The sequence below is a fragment of the Stegostoma tigrinum genome, chromosome 29, assembly GCF_030684315.1.
Source record: "Stegostoma tigrinum isolate sSteTig4 chromosome 29, sSteTig4.hap1, whole genome shotgun sequence".
Taxonomy (NCBI): Eukaryota; Metazoa; Chordata; class Chondrichthyes; order Orectolobiformes; family Stegostomatidae; genus Stegostoma; species Stegostoma tigrinum.
In genome coordinates, this window is record NC_081382.1 from 41,048,022 (window position 1) to 41,060,344 (window position 12,323).

The 12,323-nt window shown below is 46.0% G+C and overlaps 1 protein-coding gene across 1 annotated transcript in view; it reads right to left on the reverse strand.

Annotated features, from left to right (window-relative positions):
* Window positions 1-1,103: 1,103 nt before the first annotated feature.
* The window catches only part of nup214 (nucleoporin 214), a 114,887-nt gene continuing 103,667 nt past the window's right edge, over window positions 1,104-12,323 (reverse strand). The window contains 3 exon segments of the mRNA XM_059638387.1: window positions 1,104-1,383; window positions 7,562-7,592; window positions 11,436-11,548. Coding sequence (XP_059494370.1) covers window positions 1,347-1,383; window positions 7,562-7,592; window positions 11,436-11,548 — 181 coding nt within the window. The 3' untranslated portion in view covers window positions 1,104-1,346.

A 12,323-nucleotide genomic window follows, 5' to 3' on the forward strand; every position in this document is an offset into this window, starting at 1 on the left:
AATGATTTAAAATGATTAGAAATAAATGTACAGGGCTGCAGTGATACGGTGGAGAGGAACGGGACTAATTGGAGTGACCTTCAGAGAGCTAACATGGATTTAATGCACCAAACTGTCTTCTCCTGTGTCATATGGGGAGGCAACGGCCGGGTGGCATTATCGCTGGACACCTAATGATCTGGGGACCCAGGTTTGAATCCCGTCTTGGCAGATGGTGGAAGTTGAATTCAATACAAATCTGGAATGAAGAGTTTACATTGGTCATGAATCAATGGCCGATTGTCAGGAAAACCTGGTTCACTAATGTCCTTCAGGGAAGGAAACTGCCATCCTGACCAGGTCTGGCCTACATGTGACTCCAGACCCACAGCAATGTGGTTGACTCATAACTGCCCCCTGGCAATTAGCGATGGGCAATAAATGCTGGCCTAACCAGTGACGTCCATGTCCCATATATGAATTTTTTTAAAAATGACGAGCTTATGACACTGGGGCATCACTGCACTGTTTTGGTGGTCTGTCTTTCTAACTGGCAAAGGCATTATTGAAAAGATGTCAGAGCCTTTAACAAACTGCAGCACATCTGAATTTGGGAGCTGCTAAACATAAAGGCACAAAGGTCAAACAGGTTCACCATTTTGCTAGTTGTGTGACACAATGTTAATGGGAATGGACAATTCAATGTAAAGATCAATAGCCATTAATTGGTTGATGAGAAACATGATGCAAAATGAGGAAAATCAGCTCTCCTTAGATTTCCTAACTATCTTTCATTTCAAGCCAACAGATGAACTGTTCAATCTATGGCTGTTTGCCAAGCATAACATTAGCTACTCAATTTGTTTCTGTTCTAGTATTTACATAATAATTAATTGGCTGGAAAGCACATTTGTGCTGAGAAGCACAATACCTAAGTGTACTTAGATTCTGATGCTGATCACAGTATCTTTGTAGCGGTGTTACGAAAACGATTGTGGGCAGTAGGGAGAGATGATTGATCCAACAGCGGAAGTCATTCCAACACTATACAGCTCTGGAAATAACAAAATGATACATGGCAACAGTGGGAGGGTAAGGATTAAGACCTTCATGGACAAAGTGAGAAGATAGGGCCAATTTATAATTTTTATTTGATAAAATACATCATTGATATGACATCATGTGACAAAGACATATCTCAGAGTACCAAACATGATTGAACCTCATTTTGCACAGTGGCCTTTGGGGGCTTGATCGATTTGCAGTTTAGGATTCTCTAAATCACACCACCTCTTGGGTTACCAAGTACCTCACTCATGATATACATACAGATATGTACAGTTTATAAAAACAATGCCGTTCAGGATTCAGCCCCTCCATCCACTGGTGAATGATTGGTTGGACCTGTAAGAAAAAGAAGAATTGAGGCAGAGTAAGACACATGCACACCAAACCATCAGCTGAACAGCAATCCACAACTTTCAGAAATTAACTGTTTGCATCGTAACTACTGGTGAAACTTCCGAAGGTACAAACTGCATATCCCACTTCCCCCACTAAAGTCACCTATTTAAATCAAGGGCATAACACATACCTGAATTCTTTTTTTCTGGGGAGTGGGATGATGGGCATGCTTGCTTATTCTGCTCTCTTAACCCTGCAAAACCTGCCCACAGCGACTCGACAAACTCTCTCCCCATTCCTGCCAGAAGTGGAAGTAAATTGATCTCAATCACGTGGAAAGACTCCAAAAGCCGGGGCTGTCCATCTCAGAAGAGGGGGAGATTTTACAACTGAGTTCCAAACAGTCTCCTCCCGTGCCGAGCAATGCTACGAAACAAGGAAGGATTTCCTAAGCTGCAAATCTGCATCAGGAAAACACCATTCTTGATTTTAGCTGCTTGTTCTCTCCTGCACCTTGACTCAAATCTATTATAAAGTGAACTCATGAAAACCAGGGAGAGGAAACGGACGGTCCGCCCTTTACGCTTGGGCCACGGTGAGTCACAGGCAGGCACGGTGGGTAGCCAACCATCAGGGAACTTCCTGGGAAGGAAAGGAGGCCTTCCCGAGATGGGCAGGCAGGAGGAATGAGGGCAAATTTAATAAAACCCCAAGGAATTTCTTTACAACTGCGATCAAGATTTCCTGGTTGTTACTGGGCGATTAATTTGTCTGGGAGGCTGATTGTTTCGGATTCAAGAATCACTCCAGGGATGAGTTTAAAATTTAGGCTGAAACTCTCCCTTGCAGCACAGCAGGAATACTGCACAGTCAGGGGAGCCATTAGATCAAGACCCCAAACTACCCACTCAGGTGGCCATAATAGGCCACGTGTCTCCTTATGAAAAGGAGAGTTTGCCCAGTGCCCTGGTCAACTGTTCCGCTGCAATCAAAAACCACTCAAAATAAAACTAAATTGCTGTGTTCATGGTGTTACAGACGGGAACTTCCTGTGTCAGGCTGGCTGCCATTTTTTCTGTATGACAACACTGAACACATGTAAAAAATACTTAAAATGCCTGTGGGGCTTTGGAATGCTCTGAGGTTATTAGAAGTGCTTCAGAAGTGTATCTTTCTTCCTCAGCTGGTGTTAGCCTTGTGCCAATGGGAGCCAACTGGGATGTCATCATGACGATCCTTCATCAATTGGTGTAAAGTATGGATGGCCCCCGCATGCAGTGGGTAGCTGGTGGTGTTTTCCTGATTTAGTTTTGGGATTGAGATTGGGATTGGGATTGGGATTGGGATTGGGGGTGGGCACCGTTCCCTGGACAACTTCCTACCCGCAGATCTGAATTCAAGTAACTTGACAAATCCCAGAGACTGGCATCTGCAACATCTTGACATTCTACACCTTTAGGAGCGGACGAAGATATTTCTGATCACATCCAAAGGTTTCCTGAATTTTAAAAATGGAACATTCAATATAAATAATCCACAGCAAAATTCCATTCATTTCACCTCGAGTATAACTGAGTATCGGAGTCGGGTTGTCATATTGTGGCTGTGCAGGACATCGGTGAGGCCACTTTTGGAATAGTGCGTACAATTCTTGTCAGCCTTCTATCGGAAAGGTGCTAAACTTGAGAGATGCAGAAGAGATTTACAAGCATGTTGCTGGGACTGGAGGGTTTGTGTTATAAGGAGAAGTTGAATAGGCTGGGCCCTTCTTCCCAGGAGCATTGGAGACTGAAGTGTGACCTTATAGAGGTTTATAAAATTATCAGGAGTATGGATGGGGTGGAGAAGCAAGGTCTTTCCCCAGGGTAGCCGAGTCCAAAACTAGAGGGGCATAGGTTTAAGGTGAGAGGGGCAAGACTTAAAAAGGACTCATGGGGAAACTTTTTTTTAAACACAGAGGGTGGTGTGTGAATGGAATGAACTCCCAGAGGAAGTGGTGGAGACTGGTACAGTTACAGCATTTGAAAGGCATCTGGATGGGGACACAAATAGTAAGGGTTTAGAGAGATGTGGGCCAACCACTGGCAGATGGGACTAGATCAGATATGGATGTCTGGTTGACATGGATGAGTTGGGCTGAACGGTCTGTTTCTGTGCTGTTTGATTCTATGACATACTGACTGTAGTAAGGTTTGCTTTGTAGAGCCAAGCAGGTTCAATTTTTGCTATTATTTCCCTCTAAATTGAATGCAATTTTGACTCAGAATGTCCTTTTCATCTGGTAGCTGGTTGCAGCCTGTTGCATCAGCAGGAGCCACTCGATCTCACTACCTGATCAGGTATTCTGATACTAAGAGATTTCTCAAGGGCCAAATTAAACCGTTCAGAGACATGAAAAGCCAATTCCATGATCTAACATCACACAAGCTCAGAATGCAAAAGGGCAGTCATGGTTAAATCAATCACAGGACAGTTTATTGGTGAATTTCCTTGTTCTGGCCTGACCCTGACTAATTGCAATCCTGTATTAAGCAAACTGCACATTACACTCACATCTCGTACGATTCTCTGCAAGGGAACAGCTGCTACAGGGTTTGACAGGCAAAGGGAGGAGGTTTGATGGTACTCCATGCATCTTTCCTCAATGCTGTGATCTCTGTCACAGGAACATACTGGATGTCTGGTTCCATCAGTCAGCTGTTGTTGGACTAGGATTGCAGTGCAGACATGGTCTTTCAATGTGGGTTTGGTGCTGACTGAATGATTTTATAAAATGTGAATCAACAATAACTGGGTAAATTGGGAATTCAACTTCTTAATGAAAACTGCAGCTGGATCAATTGAACTCAGCAACTTTGAATTGAGTCAACTGTATCACATTATGTATTGAATAGTTTTATCGAAAAATCTGATGCTAAGCTGTATTTATGTTTTCGTATAAATATTTTACAAATAACTTTCATCAACAAGTGCTATCTACAAAAACCTTCCTAAGTCTACCAGATCTCAGCTGTGTCATGTTGAATGATGGCCTTTGAGTTTTGTGCCTAGTTCTGGTCTTCAAATTATAAAAGAAAGTCAAAGAATCACTTGAAAAGGTATAAAAAACATTAATTTACAAGAACGATATTAGAGTTGAGGGGTTAAGACTGAACAGGCTGTGGACTTTCTCTCTATAAACATGAGGGGTGACCCAAAGAGATGCTAACAATGGTCAGCTGAACATAGAAGTGTTTCCACTTGTGGGGATGTCTAAAACAAGAGATTCCAAAATAAGACAGTTACTAATAAACCCACAAGAGAATTTGTCACTACAATTATACTGGGTTTACACTTATATGGTACCTGCGAAATGTGGTAAAATCTTCTGTAATTCTTCACAGGAGCTTTATCAAGCTAAATCTGCTAAAAAGCCTCATAAAAAATATTAGGACCAACATCCAAAAGCTCAGTTGAAGAGGCAGATTTTAAGAATCGTCTTAAAGGAGGGGAGAGTGACAGAGAGGTGGACAGGGTTAGGATAGTTATTTCAGAGGTTGAAGCTCAGGCAAGCAAAAGCACAGCGAATAGAGAATGTGCAAGAGGTCAAAACTGAGTTAATGTAGAACTGTCCAAGGCTTGGTCAGAGAAAGAATATGGCTTTGGAATGAGTTAAAAGCAAACTGGATAATTTTAAAATAGAGTTAGTGCCAGAGTGAAAGATAATGTAGGGCAGGAGTGATGACTGAATGGAATACATCAGGAAAAACGTCATGGTTGTATTGTGTTACTTGAGGTGGATGAGTTGAATAGCATAGATATGTTTAAGGAAAAGTTGAAAAAAAACCAAACACAAGCGAGAGTGAAATAGGTCATAGGACAGTATGACAGGCAGGATGCAGATTTGAAGACAGCCTTCAGCCCTAATCAGCCAGAACAGAAATAGCGTTGTTCGTCATTCAGAAGGAAGAAAATGGGCAGACACAACAGAGGGGATGAAACAATTTAAGATGATGATGAGGTAAACCAGGAAAGCAATGTGCTAGTGACTGAAAAATCGACCATTAACACCTCAATCTTAGAAGAAACAATAAAGGGAAGGTTCAACAGAGCGCAGACCAGGACAGATGGTAAAATAAAACCAAAGTTGAGAGAGACTGAAAAAAAAGGAAAGAAAGCAATGCAGAGGATGTTGGAAGACGCAAGTTGCGGTGGCTTCAGCTATGAGAAGGTAATATTTATTCTAGATTCTATAATTCGAGTGGTCAACCGCTTTTGGATCTAATGTCTAGGCACAACAGCCAGTCAAAAGAGAGAAGGTGAACAGCTTTGCATTTCTGTGGGAGATAGTCTGGGAGCTTCTTACTGCTTCCCCAATATAAAAACATTTACAACAAACCATATCCCTTTAACAATCCCCAGATCATTAAGCAGTGAACTCAGTATCTGACATAACATGTCAATTTGAATGCAGTTATTTCACCAAAGTGATTGAAAACAGTAAATAACTGGGAACAGATGGATGTGCAGGGGCTGAAAGGATCTGTTTAAGTTGTATTTTAAAGGAGGCACCTCGTCATAATGTGTTGAGTTCAATAAGTCTGATCACACTCTGCATCAACTGTACAAGCTCATGATGATTACTGACCTATACAGGCAAATTGTGAGTCAGTGTTTACAATCAGGTTACAACTTCCATCCAATGTGTGTCAGGAGTCAAATTTTCTTAAATAAAACCTACAAATCTTTAGAAGACTTTACTTCGCAGTAAAGTTTAGATCCAAACTTTACTATTTTAATGGTGCGACTTTCCTGGAAGGGGCTTCAGCATTTGAATATTTTTAAAGGCAGAGATAGATGGATTCTTGATGACAGGGCGGTCAAGGGCAGTTTGAATGGAGTTGAGGTCACAATCAGATTAGCCATGATTTTATTAAACAGGGTGTTGGCTTTATGAGTGCCAAATGGCTCCTGTTTTGTATATATTTTTCAATGTATGCACAGTAAACCTGTATTTCAGATTGGAAACACCTTTCAGAAGGGCTTTTGATATTTTTATTATGCAACTAAAACGCTTCAATGTCAGGTGCCAGCTGTGGATCATTGCAGTAACGTCTGCCTGTCTGATGGACTTTATAATCCAGGATAACCCTCTCAGCGCAGCACTGAAGAGATGCTGCACTTGTCATTTCTCTGAAAGGATGTTAAACAGAGGGTCTACTGGCACCCTCAGGTAGACGCAAACAATCCCAGAGCCACGCTGCAGGCAAACAGCATCAGGACAATTTTCCTCAGTGCCTCGGCAAACATTTATCATTCAATGAGGAGGCACATTCAATGAGTGTCTCGGTGGTTAGCACTGCTGCCTCACAGCGCCAGGGATCTGGGATCAATTCCACCCTCAGGTGACTATCTGCGTGGAGTGTGCACATTCTCCACATGTCTGCGCGGGTTTCCACCAAAGTTGTGCAGGTTAGGTGGACTGGCTGTGGGAAATGGCCCATAGTGTTCAGGGATGTGCAGGCTAGGTTGGTTAGCCAAGGGAAACGCAGGGTTACAGGGACGGTGTAGGGGGTTGGGTCTGGGTGGGATGCCCTTCTGAGGGTTGGTGTGGGCTCGTTGGGCCAAACGGCCTCTTCCCGCACCGCTGGGATTCTATTCTAACCTACAAGATCACCTGATCAGATATTTTGAGAGATCTTGGTGTGCACTGATAAAACAAAACCGAAAGCAAAGTGGAATATTCGGCCAAATAGGACGCAAACCATGTATACTCAGCCAGAGTGCTTTGAAAGACACTCCGATTTAGTCCGGTGTTTGGGGGGGGGATGTTACCTGTACTTTCACTAACAAGCTGGCAATCTAAACCAAAAATGATTATTTTCAGACCTTTAGCTTCCCACCTGCTTATTGTACAATAAAGTCTATTCCTCCACTGGTTAAATTTTTATTGAACTTCGTAGCAAAACAACAAAATGCAACAATCCTCTTACAGAAATACAGAAGGCAGTGGACACACCACACAAAGAGCAAAGTCAAAATAGCATCTAAAGGCACAGCTGGGAAAAATCGCCTTTTAACCCATAAAGGGGCTGGCCACATTTATTTTTGTTGGTCTGGCTCGATCAGCAGGCAGGGGGTTAACAGGATTCCAGGTTCTGGTGTCAGTTAGAAATGAACGTTCAGCCTCATTACTTACTGATTTGGGGATCCAAAACCACTTCCAAACCCTGAAAATAATTAAATAAGAAAAAAAAGAAGATATCAGTCTCACCTTGCATAGGTACTTCCCAAAAATCACTCAAATACAAAAGGCAAACATTAAGTTGACTTTATACAGTTACTTCACTGCATCTGATAATTGAAAAGAACTGCACCGCCAATGACATGCAGTCACTGCCCTAACGCTGAGAACTGCAGCACCCAATCTACACATAGCAACAGACCTAAAACAACAATGAAATGCACAAACAAATTGCTTGGCTTTTTAGTGAAGCTGGTGGAAGGCTAAATACTGACCTTCAGGGGCAATCTCCCCTGCTCTTTTGAAGGTGCCGCTTTGGGACCTTTGATACCTGCTTGAGCAGGCGGAAGGAGCCCCACTCTCATACCACATAGCAAAAACAGCAGCTCTGACAGTGCAATATTCCCCAGACAGCATACTAGTTGTCAGAAGAACATCCGAAATCGGAGCGGTAAGCCAGGAACTGTAATCACCCCTCGAGCCTGCTCGATGTTCAATAAGGTGGTGACTGATCAGCTACCCAGACTCACTTTCCCATCTGACACTTACGTGTCCCAAACATTGACTGATTAATTTGAATGTATTTGATGAGTGAACGTTTACAGAGCTGAGATAGAGCACTGCAGAGAATCACAACCCTGGAGAAATTATTTACCTGAATCCGAAAGAGATTGAATGCTTTCAAGATGAAGATAGGTACAGTTCTTCGGGCTAAGATGACGAAAGGGAAAGTGAAAGTGCAAACAGGAGACTGAGTTGGTTGATCAGCCAAGATCAAATTGAATGGCAGAGCAGGCCTACTCCCATTCCAATTTTATACGTTTCTAAGAGCCAATTGTTTATCTTGAGATGACTCCTAGTTTAGACTCTCTCGTCAAGGGGAACAGCCTTTCAGCGTGGGTTCAAGTTCCTGAAGCAAACGGGGTAAACAAGTGCGGGGCATTAGCTCAAATGATAGAGCGCATGCTTAGCATGTGAGAGATAGTGGGATCAATGCCCACATTTGGAGGGGCGGCACGGTGGCTCAGTGGTTAGCACTGCTGCCCCTCAGTGCCAGGGACCTGGGTTCGATTCCACCCTCGGGTGCCAATCTGTGTGGAGTTTGCACATTCTCCCTGTGTCTGTGTGGGTTTCCTCCGGGTGCTCCGGTTTCCTCCCACAGTCCAAAGACGTGCAGGTTAGGGTGGATTAGCCATGCTAAATTGCCCGTAGTGTTCAGGGATGGTGTAGGTTAGGTGGGTTATATGGGGACGGGTCTGGGTGGGATACTCCAAGGGTCAGTGAGACTTGTTGGGCTGAAGGGCCTGCTTCCACACTGTAGGGATCCTGTGAAAGATTCCTGCTTCAAAGTCACCAGAGAAACAAAAGCTACCATGATTACAGCAATCATTTCAACAGCTCAAATGCCAGCACAGCATCCTGGCAAATATGACCTAAACTTTCTCACTGATTTATGATGTGAACTACTGAATCATTTTCAAATTAGAACAGGATATGGAATAAGTGTAACGAAATTGTTTCTGAGAGTTTGGAAACAGCAATGGAATCTGGATAGTTGCTGCTGTTCATTTTTACCAGCAAATCTGCCAGATTGTGAAGGGATCCCTTCACTCAATTAAGTGTCAGCTGGAGCTTTCTGGCCAGAGTCATAAGACTGTAGCTTCAGGAGGCCAGAGCACAAAAATTACACTGACATTCCTGGTGCAGTTGAGGAAATGCTGTGTTGGCCCGGGAGGATGCGAAAAGGATCTGTTACTCTATTTTGAAGAGCAGAGGAGTTAGCCTTGGTTGTCTGGTAAATATTTATCCCTAAATCCACATCACTGAAAACAGGCCGTGTGCCGATTAGTACAGTGTTCCAATGTAAGGTGGGCATGAGGGAGACCAAGTGCATGCGAGTGTGCATGGAGAAGATGTACACGTGGGACAGTGAACTTGCAAGTGTGCATGTTAGTTGTGACAGAGTGCAAATGTAAGAGTCTGAGTGCCAGTGTGTGACTGAATGAGAGAGGGGGAGAGAGTGAGAAGGTGTGTGAGAGCGAGAATATGCGAAAGGAGGGGAAGTCAAGGGTAGTGAGAGGAGGGGGGGGGGAAAGGAGGGGGGCAAGAAAGGAAGGGGGGGGAAGGAAGGGAGGGGGGGGAAGGAAGGGAGGGGGGGGAAGGAAGGGAGGGGGGGGAAGGAAGGGAGGGGGGGAAGGAAGGGAGGGGGGGAAGGAAGGAAGGGGGGGAAGGAAGGAAGGGGGGGAAGGAAGGAAGGGGGGGAAGGAAGGAAGGGGGGGAAGGGGGGAAAGAAGGGAGGGGGGAAGGAAGGAAGGGGGGGAAGGGGGGAAAGAAGGGAGGGGGGGAAAGAAGGGAGGGGGGGGAAGAAGGGAGGGGGGGGAAAAGAAGGAAAAGAAGGGAGGGGGGGGAAGAAGGGAGGGGGGGGAAGAAGGGAGGGGGGGGGAAGAAGGGAGGGGGGGGAAGAAGGGAGGGGGGGGGAAGAAGGGAGGGGGGGGAAAGAAGGGAGGGGGGGGAAAGAAGGGAGGGGGGGGAAAGAAGGGAGGGGGGGAAAGAAGGGAGGGGGGGAAAGAAGGGAGGGGGGGGAAAGAAGGGAGGGGGGGAAAGAAGGGAGGGGGGGGAAAGAAGGGAGGGGGGGGGAAAGAAGGGAGGGGGGGGGAAGAAGGGAGGGGGGGGAAAGAAGGGAGGGGGGGGAAAGAAGGGAGGGGGGGGAAGAAGGGAGGGGGGGGGGAAGAAGGGAGGGGGGGGGAAGAAGGGAGGGGGGGGGAAGAAGGGAGGGGGGGGGGGAAGAAGGGAGGGGGGGGGGAAGGAAGGCCGGGGGAAGGAAGGCCGGGGGAAGGAAGGCCGGGGGAAGGAAGGCCGGGGGAAGGAAGGCCGGGGGAAGGAAGGCCGGGGGAAGGAAGGCCGGGAAGGAAGGCCGGGGAAGGAAGGCGGGGGGAAGGAAGGCGGGGGAGAAGGAGCGGGGGAGAAGGAGCGGGGGGAGAAGGAGCGGGGGAGAAGGAGCGGGGGGAGAAGGAGCGGGGGGAGAAGGAGAGAGGGGAGAAGGAGAGAGGGGAGAAGGAGAGAGGGGAGTGGGAGCGGGGGGAGAAGGAGAGAGGGGAGTGGGAGTGAGGAGTGGCAGGGAATGGGGGGAGTGGCAGGGAATGGGGGGAGTGGCAGGGAATGGGGGGAGTGGCAGGGAATGGGGGGAGTGGCAGGGAATGGAGGATTAGCAGGGGCTGTGGAGGGGAGCGGGGAGGGGGAGGGAGGCGGGGACCGGAGGAATGATTGAAAGAAGGATAAGAAATTAATGAGGAATTTTTTTTAACCCCGGGAATGACCAGAGGAAGAGGTGTTAGCCATTCAACCTACAAGTCTGCTCCGCTGTTCAATGAGATTGTGGCTGATCCAATAATTATCTTCACACTTTCCTGCCTTTTCCCCATAACTCTTGATTCCCTTCCTGATTAAAAATCTGTCTCAGCCTTGATTGTACTTAACAACCCAACGTCGACAGCCCTCTGCAGTACAGAATTCCACAGGTTCACTCCCCTCTGAAAGAAATTCCTTCTCATTTCTGTCTTAAATGTGCGACCCTTAGAGATGCTGCTGTCTGGTCCTAGACTCTCCCACCTGGGGAAACAACCTCTCCCCACTGACGCTTTAAATCCCCTAAGAAGGTCACAATGTGGAACTTGGTACCATCTCAGAAGTGCCTTTAGAGGTAAGCTGGGTAACTATACGAAGGATCATGAAAAAGGGTATTTCGAAAGGGTTAGATGAAGGCCAGTTGCTCTGGGATGCCTGTTTCTGAGCTGTACCTGACCTCTGCCATAAGTATAAAAGTTTATACCTCCTCCGCTGGACCCAAACGCTGGAAAGCCAGACCCTTGTCCTCCAAAACCAGATACACTGGACTGACTTGCTATGCTTCCAAATGATTGCGCACTGGCAGTGTTCCCAAAGCTGTGTTTGGAAGAAAACACAAGTTGTTGGTTATCAAGTACATGGAATAAAAAAGCAATTAAAAACACCACCTAAAAGACAGAGCGATATATAAGCGCGCGCGCACACACACACACACACACACACACACACACACCTCCCAGCGGTCAGGGTTGACCCAGCTGTAAAGACAGAAATAGTCAGCATTAAGTCATTGGACTGCAATTGTGAAGTCCACTTTTCTCTCTCTGCGGATGCTGCCAGGCCTGTTCAGTTTCTCAGACAACAAAGTGTGGAGCTGGATGAACACAGCAGGCCAAGCAGCATCTCAGAAGCACAAAAGCTGACGTTTTGGGCCTAGACCCTTCATCAGAGAGGATGAAGGGTCTAGGCCCGAAACGTCAGCTTTTGTGCTCCTGAGATGCTGCTTGGCCTGCTGTGTTCATCCAGCTCCACACTTTGTTATCTTGGATTCTACAGCATCTGCAGTTCCCATAATCACTGTTCAGTTTCTCCACCACTTTCTGTTTGTGTTTCAGATTTCCAGAATCTGCAGTTTTTTGTTTTTAATGTGGCAGTATCACAGTGAGGAAACACCAGCTTTAACTGTTACCATGATAAGGGAGTCAGATGTAGTAACACAAAGGCAGAGAGCTGGCTCAATGAAGTCAAACTCTGTGAATCTGAACTGAACAGACACTAATTTGAAGGAGAAGCTGCGTCCTTCCACCTATCGCTGACGTACTTCACAGCAAATGAGTTATATTCTAAGGTCTCATCACGCATGTGAACACTC